This window comes from Colletotrichum abscissum (assembly GCF_030869225.1).
Source record: "Colletotrichum abscissum strain IMI 504890 chromosome Unknown Scaffold_50.1, whole genome shotgun sequence".
Lineage (NCBI taxonomy): Eukaryota > Fungi > Ascomycota > Sordariomycetes > Glomerellales > Glomerellaceae > Colletotrichum > Colletotrichum abscissum.
The window spans coordinates 146,528-169,483 of NW_026850432.1; the positions used below are offsets into that span (position 1 = coordinate 146,528).

General features: G+C 44.9%; 5 protein-coding genes across 5 annotated transcripts; 3 read left to right on the top strand and 2 right to left on the bottom strand.

Moving 5' to 3' along the window:
- Positions 1-485: 485 nt before the first annotated feature.
- Positions 486-3,032, top strand: CABS01_14040 (fungal specific transcription factor; the record flags this gene model as incomplete). Its single annotated transcript, XM_060547380.1, has 2 exons — positions 486-712; positions 869-3,032. The coding sequence occupies 2 exons, from the start codon at positions 486-488 to the stop codon at positions 3,030-3,032; spliced, it is 2,391 nt and encodes a 796-aa protein (XP_060393730.1).
- A 612-nt stretch (positions 3,033-3,644) lies between these two features.
- CABS01_14041 (uncharacterized protein) lies at positions 3,645-5,503 on the top strand (the record flags this gene model as incomplete). Its single annotated transcript, XM_060547381.1, has 4 exons — positions 3,645-3,958; positions 4,064-4,156; positions 4,226-4,823; positions 5,465-5,503. The coding sequence occupies 4 exons, from the start codon at positions 3,645-3,647 to the stop codon at positions 5,501-5,503; spliced, it is 1,044 nt and encodes a 347-aa protein (XP_060393731.1).
- A 178-nt stretch (positions 5,504-5,681) lies between these two features.
- CABS01_14042 (uncharacterized protein) lies at positions 5,682-6,245 on the bottom strand (the record flags this gene model as incomplete). Its single annotated transcript, XM_060547382.1, has 3 exons — positions 5,682-5,793; positions 5,913-6,005; positions 6,097-6,245. 3 exons carry the CDS (start codon positions 6,243-6,245, stop codon positions 5,682-5,684), a joined length of 354 nt encoding a protein of 117 aa, XP_060393732.1.
- A 1,561-nt stretch (positions 6,246-7,806) lies between these two features.
- On the bottom strand, positions 7,807-10,290 carry CABS01_14043 (DnaJ domain-containing protein; the record flags this gene model as incomplete). The annotated part of the gene is made up of 1 exon (XM_060547383.1): positions 7,807-10,290. The coding sequence occupies one exon, from the start codon at positions 10,288-10,290 to the stop codon at positions 7,807-7,809; it is 2,484 nt and encodes an 827-aa protein (XP_060393733.1).
- A 1,089-nt stretch (positions 10,291-11,379) lies between these two features.
- CABS01_14044 (fungal specific transcription factor domain-containing protein) lies at positions 11,380-13,591 on the top strand (the record flags this gene model as incomplete). Its single annotated transcript, XM_060547384.1, has 4 exons — positions 11,380-11,913; positions 12,052-12,486; positions 12,559-12,705; positions 12,773-13,591. The coding sequence occupies 4 exons, from the start codon at positions 11,380-11,382 to the stop codon at positions 13,589-13,591; spliced, it is 1,935 nt and encodes a 644-aa protein (XP_060393734.1).
- Between the last annotated feature and the right edge of the window lie 9,365 nt (positions 13,592-22,956).

Sequence of the window (22,956 nt, forward strand, 5' to 3'; positions counted from 1 at the left end):
GTCCCTCCTTCATCCTTGAAGAAGCAACAAGACGAACAAAAAGTTATTGGTGATTACCTAATTTACAGGATGACTCATCTGTCGGCGAAATGTCGCTTTGCCGACGAGACCGGAGAGAGACGAAAGCTCGGGCCGCTGCCAGCTGCCGGTGCGTTGTGAAATCTGACAAAGCAACAAAGCTGGCAAGCCTGGGTCACCTCGGCATCCCGACATTTCGCCGTCATCGGTGTGACGAGAGAGCCCTCTGACACATACTCGCAGTGTCCCTGACAGTAAGGGAAGGTAAGTAGGTAGGCACGCGTAATTCGTATGTTGGTGGGAAATTGACCATGGACAACGCTTTCGAAGGGATGCATCGGACTTGACCTCGTCACTTTCTTTCTTGTCTTTCTGTGTCTTCAACCTTTACTTTACTCTTGTTTCATCACCTCTTCTACCCACTGTCAGGTACTCAAACCCGCACCTCGAGACATGCCATTCCCACCATGGCGGCTCGCAACAGCCACCCATCCAGCAGCAGCACGACGGAGGCTCGCAGAAGCCCCTTTGATGACGGGCCTCTCCCGCCCATCAAATCAACCGCGTGCCGCCGATGCCATTCGCGAAAAGTAAAGTGCTCCGGCGACCAGCCCTGTCAGAATTGTCGGCATGCCGGGAAGGGTGCCGAGTGCACTTATCCGCGCCGCAATAGACAGGTCAAGGTCAGACAAAGGTACTTTACATTTGACTTCTGAACGAGAGCCATGCAACTACACACAACACACGGTTTCTTGCTTTCCTTTTCTTTCCTTTCTTCTTCTTCTTCTTCTCTACTATGAACTACGGGATAATGATGAGCTCATGCCAAGAATTTGTTGTACAATTACAGCTACATTGACGGTCTTCTGGATGAGATTCGCCGTCTCAAGAGCCAGGTTGCCTCTCAGAGCGCTTCGACCTCCACATGTGCGCCGCTAGATGACGTGATATCAACGACGACGTCGACAGCAACACCATCTCAAAACACCAGTTACACTGGCCACAGGGAGGTCTTGTCAACGCCAACGTCTGCAAACCTAGGCGACAATGAAGATCTCTCGACAGTGGCAGCGGCGGCGGAAGATGCAGTAGCGGCAGCCGGAACCGCAGCTCCAACAACGGCAACCCTCGAAGTTCGACCGTGGTTCATCAACGCCAACGTCTTCCGCACCCCGATCCTCATCGGCGAGGTCGCTGACGCCGCCTTCTCCACCCGCTTCCGCCAGGTCATCTCGGACCCCTACGCGCCGCAACCTCGCCACATGCTGCGCGTGAACTACGCTCCCGACGCCGAGCTCATGGCTCTCGTCAAGTCCTCCGACGTCGCCTGGCCCACGCCCTCGCGCTCCCGCTTCCTCGTCGAGGTCGCCCTCAAGTACGTCGCCCGGCGGTACCACGTCGTCCGCCGCAGCGCCGTCATGCGCGACCTCGAGCAGAGCATTCACAACCCCTCCTGGGGCGACCTCATGCTCCGCTCCAAGCTGTGGGCTCTCTTCGCCATCGGCGAGCTCTACTCCACAAGGTCCATCCCCTCGGAGAAGGACTTCCCCGGGATGCCCTACTTTGCCAAGGCCTCGCGCGTACTGGGTGTGCTCGACGAGCGGCCGGGCACGGATTCGATCGAGATCATGCTGCTTCTTTCCTTCTACTCGTTGGCCCTCAACCGCCGCTACAGCGCCTTCGTCATGTCCGGCACCGCGATGCGCATGGCCATCGTTATGGGCCTGCACCTCAACATCCCCGAGTCCCAGCTACGCGACCCTGATCTACGCGAGCACCGCAAGCGCCTCTTTTGGACGACGTACATCTTTGACCGCATCTGGGCCTCCAAGCTCGGCCACCCGACCGCCATCCAAGACAGCGACGTCGGCGTCGATCTGCCCTCTGATGCGGAAAATGATGGGGTGGCAGTGGTGCGGACTCACGCGACCGACTTTGAGGATACCGCATACCACGTGGCGAGCCTGCGGCTTGCGGCCCTCATCACCAAGACGGTCCGCTCCATCTACGGTCAGCGCAGCCAGGGCGAGGCGACGACACTGTCGACGAGGGTCCAGCAGGCGCTCAAGGATCTGCGGGCCTGGGTGGAGGATTTGCCTGTCCATTTGCAGCTCGATAATGCGGGAACTGGGCCGAAGCCTATTTCGCTGCATTTGTCTTTTAACCAGGTATTAGAATCTCGCACAGACGCTCACCTGAAGAGACAATCCTTTACTAACGCATGCTCCTTCAAGTGCGCAATCCTAGCAACACGCCCAATTCTCCTCCACATCCTACGAACCAAAGTCGCCTCATGGCCATCCGCAACCACGACCACAGAGACTCAGCAAGTCCCCGCGAGCGCAATCACGCTATCGGAAGCCTGTATCCGCTGCGCGCGCCACTCGATTCGCTTGCTGACTGAATCGTGGATCGACGGGTCTTTTGCGACGTTTGACTATTTTTACACGCAGTACCTTTTCTCTGCGCTGACGATCCTCGCCGCGTCGAGTCTTCTCCAGGACAGTACGTCAGGGGCGGGGACAACGCCCAATGACGACAAGGAGGCCTTTGAGGAATCGGTCAGGTTCCTCTCGCAGCTGCGCGACTCGGGGAATTTCGCTGCAATGGAGTACTGTCACCACGTCGACGTGATGAGGGCTGAGCTTGATAGGTTTTATGCGAAGCGTATGGGGAGGGTGGACGCTGAGCAGCAGCAGACGCAGACGCAGGTTTCCTCTACATCTTCCTATGGCGAGGTACTGCCGCCGTCGCACGGACCCGGACCTGAACCTGAATCCGGCCCGCTCATGTCGTCGCAATTCGGTCCCAGTGGTGCAAGTGGACTTCCAGTGCGGTCGGGGACGGGGCCCACGACGGCGGGAATGGCGCTGACGGAGCCGTCGTTGGAGGAGCTCCTTGCGCAACCGGTGTTGGATCTGCAGTTTTTGGAGGCGTCGTTCTATGATGACTTGCAGGCGTTGTATTGGCCTGATTTTAGCGCGGAGAATTGGGATACGTGGGCTTCTACCTGAAGGTCTTGCTGTTGTTAATAAGAGAAGAGGTGTGGGGGTGAGAGTTGAAATCTCAGGGCTGCCCGGTTCAAGGACGAACGGATGCAAATAATTCCGTGCCCATTGATGTACACGGTCAATCGAAATCGAAAAGACTCTGATTCGAAACATAAACGACAGATGAGATCCCGTCGACTTTGTTTTATTTGCGGGATCGTTTTCTTCCGGGGAGGTGGTCCAGGTGGGGGGTACGGACACGGGAGAAATGGTACTTCTTTCCCGATTCGGTGGAGACAGGGGCCCGTGATTGGGGGGAATTTCTGTCTTTCTTGTTGGATTTCTTGGAACGACATGGTTACATTTTGGAGACGAAGTACGGATATTGGTACCTGCACGTCACGCAACTTTATGAAAGAAATTGTCACTCAGAGATATGGGCGAATCGGCTTTTCATGGGCAAGCTGTATTGTCATCTATGTCTTCTTTTCTTGGCAGAACACAAGTTCATAAAAAGGTATTGGATGCACGGGAAACTCTCACCCAATGTTGAAAAAGACAAAAAAAAAAGGGTTCACTTGCTTGCTTTCCTCTCCAAAAGGTCGTGTCATCGGACCTCCTCCAGCTGGCAAAGTCATGATCCCCTCCAAATCCAGCCCGCCGCCGCTGGCGCTACTCGCGCTCCTCCTAAGTGGCGCGTACCACACGACCGCCCGCGACATTTTCGTCTCCCCCGCAGGCACAGGCACGGGAACCCTCGATGCGCCGTACGGCTCCATCCAATCGGCCGTCGGCGCCGCCGTCGCGGGCGACACGATTTTTCTCCGCGGGGGCACGTATGCGCCGACGGCGAATATTCAGATTGCAAAGAGCGGGACGCGGACGCAGCCGATTACTGCGAGGGCGTATCCGGGGGAGAAGGTTATCGTCGATGGGGAGAATATGCCTGGGTAAGTCTTTCGTCTCCAGCTGCTTGTGTAATATGCAGCAGTAGTGAGACTGTGCTTGTGGGGCAGAGAATGTGGGCTGACAGGGGGTATTCCGACTTTCACCAGAACTCCAAAGGCGTTGGATGAGGCCTTGCCCAATTCTGAGCGCGGGATCTTTCACATCCAAAATGCGAATTACTGGGCATTCTACGATTTGGAGTAAGTCAAAACCCCTTCACGTCACTTCTCTCTCCCAATCACCAATCAACGCAACTGACCTGAACCAAGACTCATCAACGGGCCCTACGGGATCTACGCCCGCGACGCCTCCCACAACACCTACACGAACATCTCCACCCACGACAACTACGAAACGGGCTTCCAGCTCGAGGGCGCCTCGTCCAACAACACAGTCGCGAACCTCGACTCCTACCGCAACCGCGACCCGCGCAAGAACGGCGAGAGCGCAGACGGCTTCGCGTGCAAGTCCGGGTCCGGCGAGGGCAACGTCCTGCGCAATGCGAGGCTGTGGGATAACGTCGACGACGGGCTCGACCTCTTCATGTTCGGGTCCGCCGTGGTGCTGGAGGAGGTGTATGCTTGGGGCAACGGGTATAACCGGTGGGGGTTCAGCCCGTTTGAAGGGGATGGGAACGGATTCAAATTGGGGATTACGGGGAACCCCGTGGCGGATCACGTAGTGCGGAACTGTATCGCGTTTGGGAATTGGAAGAAGGGGTTTATTGATAATGGGAACCCGGGTAGTTTGACGTTTGAGAGGAATTCGGCGTGGAATAATGGGGATACGGGGTTCCTGATGCGGAGTTCGTCTTCGGTTATGCGGGGGAATGTCGCGGCTGTGAATGGGGCTTCGGGGAGTGCGCAGGTGAGTTTGGTGAGTACTGTCACGGCGACGGGGAATTCGTGGAATGATGGGACGACGTGGACGAATGCGTCTTTTGTGAGCGTTGATGCGTCGGTTTTGAAGGGGCCTCGGGGCGCGGGTGGGAAAGTTGTGGGGAGTAGTTTTTTGATTCCCAAGAGTGGTGCGCCTATTGGAGCAACTACGTTGCAGGAGGTTTAATTGTGCGTGTTCGTTGGGCGTCTGCATTGATTTTGTGTACAATTCATTCTGTTCGGTATTTTCGACCTTGAACCATCTTTTTGTAGTGTGCTTTACACAGTAGTATAAAACACCGAGACGTAGTGAGCCAATCAGATTCGCGCGACCGTTAGACCTACAGCAAGGTAGCTATCCCATCGACTGCTGCAAGGCGACAGTACATCCGAGTGCGGGGGAAGAACTAATCAGGCGTTATTCCGATTTATTCCCACTATATCCGCAAATCAAAAAATTCATATCTCGGAGAATTTGGAGAAAAGCTGGAGACCATTGTACTGTCGCCTTGCAGCAGTCGATGGGATACAGTACGTTGGAAGCATTTCAGTTTCAGTCACCTGAAATCTTGACAAAGTGCCATTTCTTGGATGTGCTGAGCTGAATAATGTATTACTAATCTGACTTAGGTCTGTGATTGGAAGGCGTGGCATACTAGTCTCCACTAGCCGCCGTCGCTCTTCATGTCTCGGTTTTTTCATGTTGAGTCTCTCAATGGCGAGCCCGGACGCTTAACCCCAAATCTCAGAACCCAAACCCCAACCCTAGCCAAAGGCGCGCATTTCGACGCCCTCCATCATTGATGAGAACGTCCCACCCCAGTCACCACGAATCCACTATTGCACCTCAAGCCTTGGTCTCGCGGTAGGTCTTGATCTCATCTCTCTTATCAACGGGGCGATCGGCGTCGATGAAGCTCTTGGTGTCGTCGCGGGTGCACCAGCAAGCACCAGAGTTGCTGAAGAACAAGAAAAAAAACTCATGATTAGCCACTTTGAACTCTTTTTTTCGATTTCTACACAAGCAGAGCGCAGACGAAGCCCGCGTGTCACTTTGTAGACTCTGTAGCAAACTTACTTTGCCGCACACCAGCCCTCCGGCATGGTGAGCTTCTTGCAGAGCGTAGGGCAGCCCTGCTCTTCGCCGGCGGCGCAGCTTCGGACGCAATTACTGTTGAGACGTAAGAGCAGGTTAGCGGGACTGAGCGACAGCTATGTTGACCTGAGCGTGAGCTATGGCTTGGAGGCTTGACATTTCATACCCGTTGAGGCAGCGTCCGGATGCGCAGCCCGAGATCTCGTTCCTGTAGCACTTTGTGGCCGGGGTGGTGGCGTGGCCGTTCCAGCCGGCGAGGGTGCCGGGGATGGCGGCGAGGGCCAGGAAGGCGACGGCGAATGATGATTGGAGCATTGTGAATTTTTAGGTTGCAAAAGAGTGGATCAAATGAGTGGATGCAGTAGTTAGTACGTCGTGTTGGTCAAAGAGAAAGATGGGGTAAAGAGTGTGGTGATGAGCCGGTGGGATGAGTTGTCAAATATGGTGGTATATATACGATTGAGAATCAATACTATAGTGTTGTGGGGATCGTTGCTGCATTCACTTGCAAGGCTCATTACAATTTACCCAGTAGATTCGGGGTTGATTAGTCGTGCGCTTCTGAAAGTGTTGCAAATTAAGTGACTATCCTCAATGTCGAGAGCGAGTCAGTGCGGACTTTGGTGGGACGTTGCCTGAGCCGCTGACTGCGGAATTCATCATCTCAAGAGCGCAAAACCTGGTTGCCGATGGCAATTAAAGGCGACAACATGAGACAATGAGAGCCAAATTTGAGACAAAGCACACGTGGATCAATGTCAATTAGTAATTAATACGAAGTGTCAATTGCTGAGTATTTAGTCTAGCAGCAATCGAGCACATTAACCAGGCCAAAAGACGGTTCTAAAGCCGTCAGTCAGATGCGACGCTATACGAAAACTTGGATAGGAAATTTAGACTTTGGAGTGCGAAATGTATTCCCACTTTGTTGGAATTGCAAGCTTCCTGGTGTTGCTATAGACGAGACAGCATAGGACTATATTTGGCGCCACCTACCACCGGGCCGGTAACCTGATGAAGAGCTAGAGAAACCTTAATTGGCGGCGCGACCGATGAATGGTGACACGCGGGAACTTAGGTTGATTGGCAACTTGACTCAGTTGACAACTCTGTCCCCTGGGTCCCACTTCAAATAATAGCCTAGCGGTGGGGGTGATTCTGTTACCTGCTACGAGCGACGCACACTTTAATGTTGCAATCCTCTCTGGTGCAATGCGCGTGCGCCCTAGGTGTAAAGGCTAATTATGACGGAGCTTACGCATGGACCGGAGCTTGGTCGTATTCCGAGACGTTCGTCCGAAAGTGTGTGAGGCTGCTCAGTGTGGGGTTCTCCAAATGAGCTTCATGACCATTACACGGAGCAGTTCACTTTCGCGAACGGATGCTTAAATGTCCGTAACCCGTAAGGCATTCCGTCTTTTGTGGAGAATGTGGCAGAACGGCTGTGATGGCCGCCTCGTATGCTCAATTGATCGAAAGCTTGAAGGAATGAGATTTCTTCCCCTTATTTGAGGGAGCTTTTTATGCTACTGATTAGACCTGAGTGATTAGACCTGAGGCAGTGATTTACTCCCGCTTACGGTGTATGGCAATTTTGTTCACCCTAGAAGCTATATTGCAAAGGAGCTGAAAGCATCTTTCAGCGCACTCGACGACATTAAGATACTAAATGTTCATTTCCGGGTGGAAAGTAGTCAAAGTTTTGCTACAAATCTTCAAAAAAAAAAAAAAAAAAAAAAACACCATCCCCATGCAAAAACCCCACCCGTTGAGGTTTTCCCCATTTTCCCCGACTCCACTAATGCTGCATCGATCATCTCGCACATGCCATCATACATCACATCCATAAAAAGAAGTTTACAAAATGCCAGAAACATCACGATAAATCCCTCTTCACAGGCGGGAGAACCAGCTCATCCCGCCCCGCGACTTCGATGGTGCTCTCCCTCCCGCGCCACAGGTACCTCACGTGGAGCGCTTTCCGCCTTAGCGGCGCCGGATCCCAGAATCCCAGCAGCGAGGCCTTTCTCACCCCGGCCGGGATCCGCAGCCTCCCGTCCTCCACCAGCGCTGCTACTGCAATGGTGACGTCTGCGACTTCTTCTGCGGCCCAGCAGTCTGAGTCGCCATCGCCATCGCCCTCGCCCTCCCCGTCGCCAACCTGACCCTCACCCCTGACGCCGAATTTCGCGCTGAGAATCACGAGTCCTCCCCGCTGCCGCTCCACGCGCTGTCGCGCCTCCACGGCGCCCGAAAGCACGACGGCGATGTCGTCCGCCGCAGCCCGCTTGCGGGCGATGTAGGCTTGCAGATCCGCCTCGCCAAGGTGGCCCCCGCGAGTGCGCTTTGCCCGCCCCGATGAAGCAGAGTACGACGAGTAAAAGTGCCGCGCGGCGAACGCGAGTAAAGGCACGGCAGCCGCGTAGAAGAAGACGGTGGGCGTGTACTCGGCGCGCGGAGATAGGAGCAGCGGGATGCTGAGGCGCTGGCTGAGGCGGGACCAGTAGAGGGAGAGGTGCAGACTGTGCAGACTGACGCCGAGCTCGAGGCCGAGTTTGGAGAAGCGGCCTACAGGCCAGAGGTTGCGAAGGGCGAGGTGGCGGTCGAGGAGGGTGTTTGTGCAGAGTTCGAGTTCGAGTCTGGTCGGGGCGGTGGGGTTCGAGCTAGATGCCGAGAGGAGTGCAGGCAGGTCTTTGCCGTAGCGGAGGTAGCCTCCGATGGTATCTGCCGTCAAAGAGGCGGATACGGTCCACGAGCCGTCGTTGGCGATTGCCGATTCGTGGTCTAGCCCTCGGATACCGCACTCCCCGCGCGGAGAATCCTCGTGGGCTGTGGACGGGACGCGCTCGGGCGAGGTGGTGTACCCCACTTCGAAGCTCGCGGATGTCTTCATGGGGAACTCGGCGAGGAGTTGGTTCTTGCTCACTTGCGAGAAGTCGGTGAAGAGCTTGATGGTCTCACCGGGCCAGACGCTCCAGTCGCCGCTGTCTGCGATTGCGTACGCGGTGCCGGCGCCCGTCCAGCGGTGGATCCCCAGGCCGATGCGGGGGGCGGATTGCGTCCATGGTCGGCTTGATTTTATGCTTCCCTCGAGTACTATCGGATAGGGGGCGTTTGGTAGGTGAATTGGGTGTGAGATTTTAGCTGTTAGAGATGCCTCTGGGAGAGCCTCTGTTTCTACTTCAATCGATGTCTTTGCGATGCGGTCTTCAGCTGTCCTGTGGATGATATCCTGTCGGAATTTGAGGCTGATGAGGGGACACGGGCGCTGCTCTGCCAGCTGGATGATTCGTTTCCGGGGAATAGTCAGAGGTAGTAATGGTTGGTATCGATCGGCTAAAAGTGGCAACGGGACCCGGTAGATCTCCTCTACGATGCCGTACACAGATCCGGTCAACGTCACCTGCGGAGGCGGGAGATAGATCATAGACTCCCGGGGCTGGTCAACACCAGCTTCGTCGCTCTCGTTGAGCGCAATCGAAGGCACCCGCTTCGACGTAGACGAGACGCGCTGCGCCTTCGGTGCCGCCGTTCTCCCAATCCACCGCCCCAGCACCGGCAGGCCAACGGTCACAGAGTGACTCAGTGTAAAGTCGAGAGGTGTCACGGCAGAACCCCGCCGCAGCGCCTTGGTCGCATCGAACCGGATGCCCAGATCCGACGACGTCTGCATCACGTCGGCCGCGCGCTGCCGCAGCTGCTCCTTGAGCGACATATCATACGCATATCGGTAGTCCTCGTCAAGAGGCACGTCGAGCGCACTCGTCACGTCCCGCAACTGGCTCGCGTCGTACAGCGCCCGTCGGTACGGGTCAATCAGCGTCTCGAACCCTCTCTGCACCTGGTTGAAGTACGGCTGCGCGACGCCGTGCAGGTTCTCGGGCAAGCCATCCCTGTGCAGGTACAGCAGCAGCCGGTGGTACGCCCGCCGTATTTGATCCGGCGTCAGTGTCGGGTCCTTGGCCAGGCACAGCAAGTCGTAGTAGTCGCCCTCGGCGGCATCGATGTCTTGTGTCGCATCGCCGCCGCCCGTGCTCACGGCAATTGTGCTCTCGTCGCCGACGTCGGAGGCGAGCGTCATGCGCTCGAGGATGGAGGAGGCGTCGTCGTCGCCGAACTCGTATTCTTGTCGCGTGGCGGCGAATTGTTCGTTGAGGGAGAATCGCGACGATGCCGATCGCAGGGCGTGGGGAAGCTGTTGTTGCGCATGCTGTGGTAGCTGCTGCTGGTAGCTGCCTGAGGGGTGAAGGTAGGAGTAGTCCTCCCATGCGGCCGAGGAGCGAGCGGAGGAGTTTCGCGAGGGTCCGCCGCGGGTTCGGCGGACTCGGAGGCTGCCGGAGCGGCTCGGGGAATCGGCCATGTTTTGCGGGGGAGAGGTGCGGGGGAGGCGGAAGAACGAGAGACACAGCGATTGTGATTGCGACTGCGACTGCGACTGCGACAGACAAGCGACGACGGGAGCTGGAACAAAGGAAAGTTGAAAGGCGAAAGAGGAGATGGGACAGCAAAGTTCCCAGAGGTTTACCTTAATTGACTCACTGGGGCCATGTTTACTTGCGCCGTGGTGATGGCCCGCTTGCCCGCCTCGTTGTCCAGCTCAGCTAAAGGGGGGCATTGGGGCTTAGCACAGGGGTCCATCCTGGACGGTTGGACCTGCGTTTCCTGGGGCTGATGCGGCGAGCGGGTGTCGGTTTGAGATTCCCATTGACAGGGACAGGGAATCTCCAACCCCACCATCGTTCGACATGATCCATGCTGTCACGGACTCACGGCTGTTTGCTTCAAGTCGGATTACCTAATGTGGGATGGGCTCAGGCAATTCCTGAGTTGCGCTATCTGACAGCTGAACTTGCGTGGTCCTAGTAGGCATCGTCAATGGTGATCAGCCCCGCTTGTGATCATGGATTTTGTCTCCACTACATCGGAAACGTCGTGTTCAAATGCATTTTCCCCTCATAGAACTATTCACATTGCTGGCTGCCACGGTGACGGCGGGTGGGGTCTGGCGGTGAGGCGACGGGGGAAATCGGCCCCGTAATCTCGGCTAATCCAACGTCAAGCCCGGCCAAACCAACGTCCATCGGCCCTGAGGTTCCGAATTCCCGGTGCTCAAAACAACTACATGCGTTCCGGAATTTGGTGATTTTCAAGATTGAATGACGGCTTCACGAACCATTGCAGCACGAAAAAAATACAAGACCATTTACTTTTGAGAAAGAGAGCAGTTTTTCGCAATTAATCTTCCCAGAAAAACCCCGATTGCATGACCCAATTTAGTGGTGTCTGTCAGCAAACCGCCCCCTGAACAAAATTAGCTTCAGGGCACCTCAATCGCTAAAGCCCACTGAACCCTCCCCGAACCCGCCCCCCAACACGTCCCCCGCCCCCGCTATCCTCACAACTCCAAGTAACTGTCAAATCGCCATGAAAGCCTTCTCATGACAGCAACATGTCGCTCTTCCTCACGCCCAGAGATCGCTACGCAACAGATGCAAAGGCACCGCTGGCCTGCGGCAGCTGCAAGCGACAGAAGCGCAAATGCGACAAGGCACGCCCGGCGTGCGGGTTGTGCACCCGCATGGAACGCCGGTGCGACTACGCCGAGCCCGCACCGGCCGCCCCGACCGCCGACGACTTTGCAGCCCTGCAGCTGAAGCTCATTGAGCTCGAGGGCCGTCTAAACACCGCCGGGAGTGGCGGCACACCTGCGTCCTCATCGTCGGGGGGCACAGGCGGGGGCGGGGTCAGCGGACGTACACCCGGCCCTGGTCCTGGTCCCGCATCCAACTCAAGTTCCGCATCGGGATCCGCTGCTGGGGGAGGCATGGAGGAAACACCGTCTGCTGCATCAGTCTTCACGCCACTTGAACCTCTCTGGGAACAGCAAGCCCCAGCTCAGTACCCGCCAGATGCCTTTCTCGATCTTTCTTCCACGGAATGGTTGAATCAATCTCTCCCGAGACCCGTCATCGACATCCCAAACGTACGTGTCAAGCTGAATAATGCATTGATCTCATTACCCTACATCGCATTCGTTGAAGCTTTTTCACGAAAATTATCTTCATTACGAGCTATTGGCTTCACTCATCCAATGCCTCCTGAGCCTGACTCATATCTACAGGAAGTCCTCCAACATCTAGGCGACGGTCACGCAATCCAACACGCCGTAAACGCCTACTTCACCACAATCCACACCTGGCTTCCCATCGTCTCCAAGAAGCGCATGAACATGGGCGCCGCCCTCAGCCAAGGCGGTCCGGACCTGGCCATGCTCTTCCTCGCCATGAAGCTCGCGGCCAACAGCCCGACGGACGTCCTCGCGGGTGGTTCCCAGCACATGGCAATTTACCGCGCTGCCAAGCGCTTCATGTCCCTGCTGGAGCACAGCGGCGCCACGTCGCTCATGGTACTGCAGTCCATGACGCTCATCGCCTACTTTGAGTACGCCCACGCCCTCTACCCGGCCGCGTGGATCACCGTCGCTGCCTGCGTGCGGTATGCTGATTTCCTTGGTCTGCCTGGGTCTCACGAGGGGACTATTATCCTGGCTTCGCCTGTACGTATCAGGTTTCTGCAAAGCTTTCTCTTTTTGGAAGCGCCGGAACAGCTTTGTTAACTTTGAGAGCAGACAACGTGGACAGAGTTGGAGGAGCGATCGCGGACGTGGTGGGCCATCATCAGCCTCGACCGCATCATCTGCCTCGGCAACAAGAAACGCTACCTCTCCCCTGAGCCGCAAAACAACGAGACATATCCCGTAGACGACTCAGCATGGGTACGAACCCTCTTTTCCTTGTTCCTTGACGAGAAACCGCAGTAGACTAATACAGTACCCCATCCAGGACGAAGGCCGCGTCGGCCGCGTGGCCCATCACAACATCACCTCCCCGCCCCCGTCTTCACCCTCCCCCTTCTCCTCCCTCTGCCGCTCCGCCCTCATCGCCGGCAAAATCATAACCCACGTCCGTAAAGTCACCTCGGACCGCAAACAGAACCCGCACGCCTCGCCCGCCGACGCCATCGCCGAAGCGAACGCCTTGTCGGAGACGCTGTTCTCGACCCTGGAGTACTTGCAACAGCAGCCGCCCACGACAGGAGCTACGGCAGCGCAGAGGCTCAAGCCGCTATCCCTACCCCTCCTGCCGTCACGGTGCGTCTTGCTCTCGGCAGGCGTCCTTCTCCACGACTTCTACTGCTGTCCCGCCTGTCCGGACGGCCGCCTCAAGAGCCCCGAGGAGACGGCGCAGCAGGCGCGTTCCGTTGACGTCTTGTTGAAGATTAGCAAAGACGTTGCCGTGTTGTCGGAAGAGCTACTGCTTCTCGTCTCGCGGACGGAAAGGGTCGGTGACGTTGATGATGACATGGGTATGAACAGTCATGGCCACAACCGCAATGACGGACGAAGCGGTGGCGGCAGCGACATTGGCAGCGTGAGCCCGCTGATTCTGGACGCGCTCTACGGCGCCGCGAATACCCTCGCCTGGCTGCTCAGAGAGGAAGGGACGCTCGAGTGCGAGGACGAGATGAATGTTATCAAGCGGTGTCTCGAGCGATTGGGCTCACGGTGGAGGTTGGCGGGCGAGTATGGGCGGATGCTGGAGCAGCAGGATTTCGCGATGATGATGCAGGAGAAGGGGCATTCGACACTGGGAATCATATGATACTGGTTTACAGTGGATAATAACGGGGTTGATGAGACAGTCAGCTCCCGAGCGAGGATTTTTAGATTTTCAAAGGAGTCATCTCATCTTGTTGAGTTTTGTAGATTATTAGTGAGTGTCACGTAACAGGGATAGTAATCGCACCTCACGAAGTGCCCGTTACGTACTAAATTACGTATCTATTTTAGATATTATATATATAGACCTTTTCCTTTTATCTATTTCTATTTTAATAGTTAAGCTATTTTTATTATACTTTATATACTTATTATTACGTACTATAACTCGTAATAGTTATAAGCCTAGCTCTTAGTTAAGACCTTATACTACGATAACGTACTTATTAATACGATTCTTATAATTTTTTTAAAATAACTAACTTACTTATACCTACTTTAGCCTAAGCTAAATTAACTAGTTATAATAATTAAATTAAATAATTTAACGTACTTTATACTATAAATAAGAGCGTCGGGGTTTAAAAATACGTTAACTTAAACGCTCTAAACTCCGATATATTCCTTAACCCCTCTATAGCGCTTATTTCGCTCTCTAAATTCGGACGATTAGTTATAACTTATAATAAAAAAGAATTATAAACTTACTAAGCCCGTTATAAAGCGTTCAAAAATAACTAAAAAAACTAAAAAATCCTTTATTAATAGCTTCTAAATATAACTCTTAATATAAACTTTTTAACTTCTTTAAATACGAGTAACTTATAAAACTAAGCTAAGTTTTTTTTTATAAAACTAGTTATATTATTTACTTTACGTAAATAAATCTATCCCTATATTATACTTATAAAGAGGATCTATATACTCGAGAGTATTTAAAAATAATAAAAGCTTAATACTAAATATAAATAACTTATAACTTATAAACGTAATATTATTAATACGTATATTAAAGTCCTTATTTAATAGTTAATAAAATTAGTTAACGCTATATTATATAAATACGTATTTTAAAAAGCTACTAAAAATAGTACTAAGTTTAGTATATAGCGAATTATTAAATATTTAAAATAAGAATTTACGCTCCCCGAACTAATAATAAGGAATACGGTTCGAGAGGAATACTAATAAGCCCTTAATAAAGCGAGGACCGGAATTAACCCCTAATACTAATATAAAAAGTAATAGTCTATTTATTTCTAAGCTAAAATATATAATATTTTAAAAATTAATAAAGAGATTACCGTACTTAACTTCTTAGTTATAGTTAAGTCTAAACTTAACCCTATATAAAGCTAACGTATATATAAGACCTTTAGTAAATTAATAGCTTTTAGAACGTATATAAGGACCCTCGAGGAGATTATATATATATTTAGCTTAGTAACTTAGGACGTATATACTAAATAACCTTTAGATTAAAGAGGGGCTTATTTTACTTTTATTAGATGCTCTAACTTAGTTAATAACGTAAATAATAAAAATAACGTTATATACCTTTATAATTATATATATCCATAGCGCCCTACGGCATACTAAAAATTAAAATAAGTACTTATAAGCTAAAACGTTAGTAAGTTATTAATATAAATATTAAAAAGCTATATAAAAGAAGTCCTCGCCGCTATTAAATTAAGTAAATAGAAATTATTTTATAATAAGCTTAAAAAAGCTAGTTAGCTAAGGAATAATAGTACCCCTAAGAAACCTAAGTTTCTAAAAAGATCCTCTAACTAACTTATAATAAGCTTATTAATAAACTAGGATAAGGGTTACGTAGTTACTATACTTATAAAAAGTTAGGATTTAAAAATAAACGTAATTTTTAATACTCTTATAAATAGCGCTTACCCCCTTTTTTAAAGTACGGTAATAAATAGTTATAGAATAATATATCTAGTTAATAATAAGAGCCTATTTAAACCCGAGAGTTACGTATTATTAAGTAATAATAATTATATTAAATTAAGAATTACTATACTACTTATTACTATATATAGTACTCGTATTATAAAGGGCGTTTTAAATAGACCTAAAGAAAAGGGAACTTATAATCTAAAGCTCTAGAACGTCGCTTATATCGAGGGATTCTATATTAATATAGTCTTAAAAACTTTACTAAATAAAAGCGTACTCTAGTACTATAGTTTAGATTATACTTTATAATAAAGAACGCTTTATAAAAGTATTATTAAAAAGTAGCTTATTTAAAAAAATAATTTAATCTTTTTTAAATATAAGCTTTTCTAATCCTATTTTTTTTTATAAACCTTAAGTATATTTTATAGAACTTAGTTAGTATTATATTACTAATTAGCTATAGAAAATTCTATTACTTATATTAACGTATTTATAAGAAGTCTAATAACGCGCTCCTCTAGTATTTTAAAATAGGTTATTTAGGACCTAATACTTTTTATTAATTACTATATAAAACTTAAGGTATACGTATTAAACCTCTATTATAAGTTAAGTATAAAGTATATATATTATCCGAAGCTAAGATAATAGTTTTAAAAGGGCCACCCTTAAAAAGAGCTTTATAGCTATAGTACTATATATACTAAGATCTTTTCTATTTCAAACTATTTTTTAATAAATAATAATATATATTTATAATTTTTAACGAATATAGTAAGTAGCTGAGGGGGTTCTTTTTAAAGATTAAAATAAAAAAAAAAGTATTTTTCGTACTATAAAGCCTCGAGGTAGTAATTCGTTATTAAAAAGGGACCCCAATTTACTTTTTTAAAAGTAATAATAAAACCGCCCTCTTAATTATAAATATTAAACGCGTATATAAAACGTAATATAACGAGCTAAGAATTAAAATAAAACTTTTACTTCTATATATAAAAAAACCTATAAATAACGTTAAAAAAGTAGGTTAACTCGTAATTACTAAAGCTTATAAAATATACCTTTTTATAAACCTCCTTACGAATTTATAAGACGAAATAGTACTAGTAATAATTTTTATTTATAATATTACCCTATAGGAGGCTAATAAAGGAGATTTATTTATTATAATAGAAATTAACTAGTAAAAGCGGTATTAATACTAATAGTAAACAGGTTACTAAGTATAGGATTCTAAACTAGTTACCCCGTATTTTAGTAGTTTTTATATATATAGCTATTAAATATACCCTTTTTATAAAAATCGTAAAAGGGGTATATATTAAAAGGAGTTTAAAGTACTTCTCCGCAAGTATATAGAATACTTAGTTAAATATATATTAAAAACGTATAACCTATATAGGGTCTAGGTACCCGCGCTCGAGTAAGTATTTATTATAAAAAATATTAAGTTTAATAAAAAAGTCTTTTATAATCCTATATATAAAGAATAAACTATCGTAAGCGAGTAAGTAAATCTAATAATCTAAGAAATATAAGAACTCTTTAATACTAATAATAAACTAGTTCGAGTACTTAGGGAAGTAAATTTAGACTTTAAAAATACTAGTACTTAAAATAACTTTATAGTTAAGGATAGTATTATTATTAAATTTTTAACTATTTAGGACGCTAAGTAACTAATAAACGTACTTTAGGGTATAGTTAATAAGGCTAAAGAGGTTAATATAGTCTTATTATTATTATTAACCCCTAAAATAACCCCCTTATACGAGCTCGGGGGTAGGGGTAAAGAAGGGAATATAATAACTAAGTTATAAACGGCTCTACGTAGTCTATAGTCCTCCCTATAAGCGCTTATATATATTATAAAAGTTCTTAAGCTTTTAATTCTTAATAGCTCTTAATAAAATATTAAAATACGTAGTAAACGAAGTACTAATTATAAAAAAGTAATTCTTAACGCTAAAATCGACGTTAATAAAGAACCCTTATAATAAACCTCTATTATTATATAAAAATAGAGTTTATAAGAACCGCTTTATTAAGTACTAAGTAAAGCTCCGTTAGGTCCTAAATACTTAAACCGGGCCTATAGACCTCTATAACGCTTTAATAATAGTATTTTTATAACGTTCTTATATTTAAATATAAAAAATAGTAATTATTATAACCGTCTCTAAGACTACTTTTTCTCTATTTTTATACCTAATTAATAAAAAGCTATAAAAAAAAGTAATATAAAATATATAATACTTTATTAAGTAATAAAAAGAGTAGTTTATAGGACCTACTTAGAGCGCTCTAGAGGAGTTTAAAAACTACGACTTATTAAAATTAACTTTTAGAGCTTATTAAAAAAGTTTAGTAATATTAAATATCTCTTATTATAACTATAAAAGCTACTTAAGGATATTATAAATATAAAAATAAAAAAGCTAAGGGATATTAGTATATAAAAAGAGGTCGATTGTAATCCTAAATAAAGGATCTTACTTTTATTAAAATAGGTATATACTTATAAGTACGATATTAATAACGAGGTTAGCAAGATAAAAGTACGTATATATATAAGGGGGGATATATAATTACTTAACCCCTTATAAAATACGTATATTTCGACGCTTATTATAAAGGCTTTTAAGTTTATAATAGTAATAACTACTTAATTTAACCTTAAAGTAAATTAGTATAATACTATTAACGTATTCCTTAACGCGCCTCTTAAGAATAAAAAACTAGTAATTATTAAACTTTTAGAGAGATATAAGGTTATTAATAAAATAAATAAGCTCTAACGCGCTCTATATAGCCTCTAAGACTTACTAATTCTCTAGTTCTAAACTTTTATTTTTATATTTCGTAATATAAATATAATATATAGTTACGAAGAGATCTATATTTATTAAACTATAAATAAGAAGGTAATATTAATATTTTATATCGATAACTTTATTATTCTATACTATTAAAACGACTAAAAGGCGGCTTAGGGGATCGTTAATAATATAAAAAAATATATTAACTTTAAAAAAAATAAACTAATTAATTACTTTTTTAGAATACGGATTCTATAAAACCGTATTATTTATAAAGTTTACCTTATTTATAACGTATATATTAAGTAAGTTACTAAGCGCTTTGACCTTATAAATTTACTATATTTAGCTACCCCTTTTTTTTAAAAAGAGTTTAAACTAAACGAGGGGTAGGTAATAAAAGAGGAAATAAAGAGCTATTAAGAAAAGGTTAGGAGTATACTTTATATAGCTATTATAATTAAACTAAACGTTACTTTTACTTACTTATAATTATTACGGTTCCTAACTAACTTAAGCACAACTTATATTAAAGTAATTAACTACTATATTTAATATTTTTATATAATAAGATATTTTATACTCTATTACGGTAGTATACTAAGTACGTAATTATTATTTCTAATTAGAAATACTAGCTTTATAAATAACGAAGTAATACGACGATTATTTTAGGGATATATAATATTCCTTTTTAATAGCCTAATTTAATAAAAATTAGTACGCTAAGCGATAGTTATAACGTTAACTACCGAAGCTAAGCTTTTTTATTTTAAGGAAACTATAAAAAAAACTATAGCTCTAAAGCGCCTTTTTAAAAATATTACCCTTAACTTAAGAGAAGTATAGTTAGTTAACTACGATAATTAATAAATAATTCGACTTATTATAAGGGAAGGAGAAAAAATAGCTACTTAACTTCGCTATATTAATATATAAAATATATAGCTAAGATAAGAGTATATTAGAAGTAGTTTTAAAGTTACTTATATATTAATAAAAAATATATTAATAAATAGACTTATTAAAAACCTTTTACGAGCTAAGTTCGAATATTTTTATATACTTTTTAACCTTTATAATACGCAAAAAACTATTATAAATAGCTAAAATAGTTAAAAATAATTAATTTAAGCTATACTTAAAAAAACTTAATACCCGAAAGTAGATAATAAACGGAACTTAAAGTGCGGCCCGGAGGCTTAAAATAAATAAAATAAAAACTTCTTATAGCCCGAAGGCCTAAACTTTTAAAATAACCTTACCCCATAAGGTATATATATATAAAAATAAGACCTAGGCTTATACTTACTATTTAAACTTTTAGTTTACGAAGTATATAATTATTAAAAATATAGTATTATTAAAAAAGAGGGTTAGTATGCGTACTAAAAAACGTATTTTATATATTTCGAAGTTTATAAAACTAAGAGTAGTAAGGGTAGCGGGGGGTACGGGAACTAAAATAATTATTAAGTTAATAACTTAGAGTATAAAAGCGGGTAGCGTAATAAAAAGTTAGTTATAAATAATTATAATAAGTATAAAAAAAAACCGGGGGCGCGGATTAAAAAAGTCCTCTATATAAAAACCGATATAGTTCTTATATAACCTTTAATTTTTATTTATCTAGCGGATAATACTACGGAGCTTAATAATATTTTATTAAAATTATAATTAAAAATGCGCTTTTTAATAATAAAAAAGGATAATATATTTATAAAAAAGGGAGCGCTACTTATAATAGCCTCGGTAAGGGCCTAGATTATTAACTATAAAATAACTAGTATATTAATATACCCCTTAGCCGAACGGCTATTAAAGTAGTATATATATTAACTATTATTTCTTATAAAATAACGACTACTATTTTTAAAATTAATATACTAAAAGGCTACTTTAAAATAAAGTAAGTATTAAATCTCTCGTTCTTTAGGAGCCTCTTTCTTAAGTTTTTTAAGGACTAAGTATACGTTAAATAAGCCTAGAATAATAAAAAGAACTATATTTATTGCGGGGGGTACCTTTATTTCTTAGTATTCTTTTTTATTTTTTATTACCCTTTTAAAAAAAGCTAACTTTACGTTTTTTAAACCTTAAAATAATATTAAATATAAACTCCTAAAATAATAAGTATATAATATACCCTTTTTAAAAAGCTTATTATCTAAACTAATCTTATTTTTATTTTTAGATTCTAAGGGGGGGATAGGTAAAAGCTTATTAAAGCTCTTATTATTATTATTTATTTTATTATTACCCTTATTATAGCTATTAAAAAGAGCCTCGAATTTAATAAAGTCCTTAATATTTTAATAAGTAACTTTAATATCTTCTTAGTTAAAAAAAGAGAGCTTAGTAACTAGGCCTTAATAAGTAAATAAGAGGTTATAGGGGGAGGAGACGACTTAAAGGGGCTCGTTAATATTATTACTTATTTAAATTTTTAGTAAACCGTATAATACGTATATAAGAAGTATTATAAAAATTATATAAAACTTATTATTATTTTTAAATATATTAAATATTTATATTTAAAATAAAATTAATAAACGATTCGATAGTATAGGCGCGCGTGCGTAATAAATAGGAGTACTTATAGTAATTACGAAAAGTTAAAAAAAGGAAAAAAAATAATAGCTAAGTAACGTTACGAGAATTTAAATATATATAAAGCGGCTAGGTAGCCTCGCCCTTAGTAATTTATATACTAAAAGTAGTATAATACGTACTATTCTGGGTTAGGATTCTATTTATTTTAAATAAAGAAATATATTTATAATAAACGTAGTTTAAAAAACGCGTATCCCTTATACCTATTTTTTTTTTATTTATATTTAACTAAATTAGGCCTTTATAAAAGTATTTAGAGATTCTATTTTAAGTATAATAGCTCTTTAATAATAGTAATTAGGGGGTATATTACGTAATAAGGATAGTAATTATACTTTATAAAGTACCCGTTACGTACTAAATTACGTATCTATTTTAAATATCGTATATATAGACCTTTTCCTTTTGTCTATTTCTACTTTAATAGTTAAGCTACTTTTATTATACTCCGTATACCCATTGCTGCGTGCCATAACTCGTGATAGTGAGAAGAGGGGAAAGGGGCGCAGATGATCCTGAATATCGATGTCTACTTCAGATGACTCCATTACGAATACCACCTTTGCTTCCTGCCTCAAGACGCGCTGTCATTCCAACGTTCAAGAGACTCGCGTCCCAAGTCCACAATCTCGGGTATCATGTCCAGAATATTACAATCGCCCTACATACATGGCCCAATTCAGCCGCTATGCTTTCCAGGCATCAGGTGACTATAATGATATGTACCCCATCTGAACCGGCTTCCTTTTGTCAATCCCTGAATAGTTCCGTCCGAAATCTCAAAACCCCATGTCGAGATTCTCCATCTTAACTCCTTCGCTCTTTACGCACCCTTTGCCGTTGCGTTTGCCAGCATGACAGGCTGTCAATTCACCTTATGCCCCCCTTCATGGGGCCCTGAGCCATGTAAAGCCAAACAAGCACTCTCAAATTGCGTGTTAAGGGAGTCTGTATGCAGGTGCCATTTCTGTGTAAAATATGTAGTTTTAGGTTGGGACAAGTGGCTTCTACTGGGATGCCCTCCACAATCTTGCCGGATCAAAACCATGAGGGGTGCCGGGCTTGCCCTCCTCAAAGCTTTCTACTAGAGAGTCTTCATGTCCTGGAGGGGTTCACAAGGTATCGTGAGCAAATTGCACCTGATTTCCCAAGTCTATGAAAACAAAGAAGATCGCGACTGGAAAGAGATCGACGATGACCCACAACAAGTTTTTGACAAAATAAAACTGAAGCTTTTGGGAATGCCCAGGCTCTGGTGGGTGTGGCTCGTCTAGGCTACTGTGGTGATGAAGAGGAAGAAGACTAGTATCTGTGTGGTTCAGTATTCTGTATAACGAGGGAGAGAAGGCGGGGATCTTTCCTGATGGGCCAGATCCCATGGATTTATACACACATTGAGAAGACTATTGGCCCACGCTCTGTTACTATTGGTAAAGCACGTCATGAGGGCGACATTATGATTGGTAGGGAGGTCAAGATTGATTGTGTTATTGGTGCGTATAGAGATGGGAGGAGGAGGAGGAGGAGGAGGAGGAGGAGGAGGAGGAGGAGGAGGAGGAGAGGGAGGAATTGGGTAAAGCCCACGATTTCCTCCAGACGCGGTATAGAGGTGGAAGGGTCATTTTGTACAACGCATGCCGTCCCTCCGAGATCCATCATCACTACCGAATGCTCAGAGATCCAACAATGACGGAGTCTCACCGCCTGATTTACCCAGTAATCTGAAAAAGAAAACGTATCTTGCTAGTGAAAAAATGAAAAAGAAAGAAAAGGATAGAAATCAATCCGAACCCAAGCTTCGTCTGTGGAACAGCCCCGAGAAGAGAAATTTTCTCAGATTCAGAATCCCTATTGAACCTTGAAGCTTTCCAATGTGCGTCCCAGTATGACCTCTGTCGTCATTGTCCCGTCCTCCTTCCAATCTCCCACCCCTCCGTGTTCAACAATCATTCCTGCTCGACAGCCCACCGCCTTCTCTCCACCTCACTTGAGTCTTTTCGAGACGTTTGCTTCTCTTCTTCCGACATCTGTATGCTTCTCGAAATGATTGCTGTCTTGTAAATGCAAGATTGCAGAGGCAAAAAAAGCAGATGGCAAAACTCGATCGCGCCCCCCC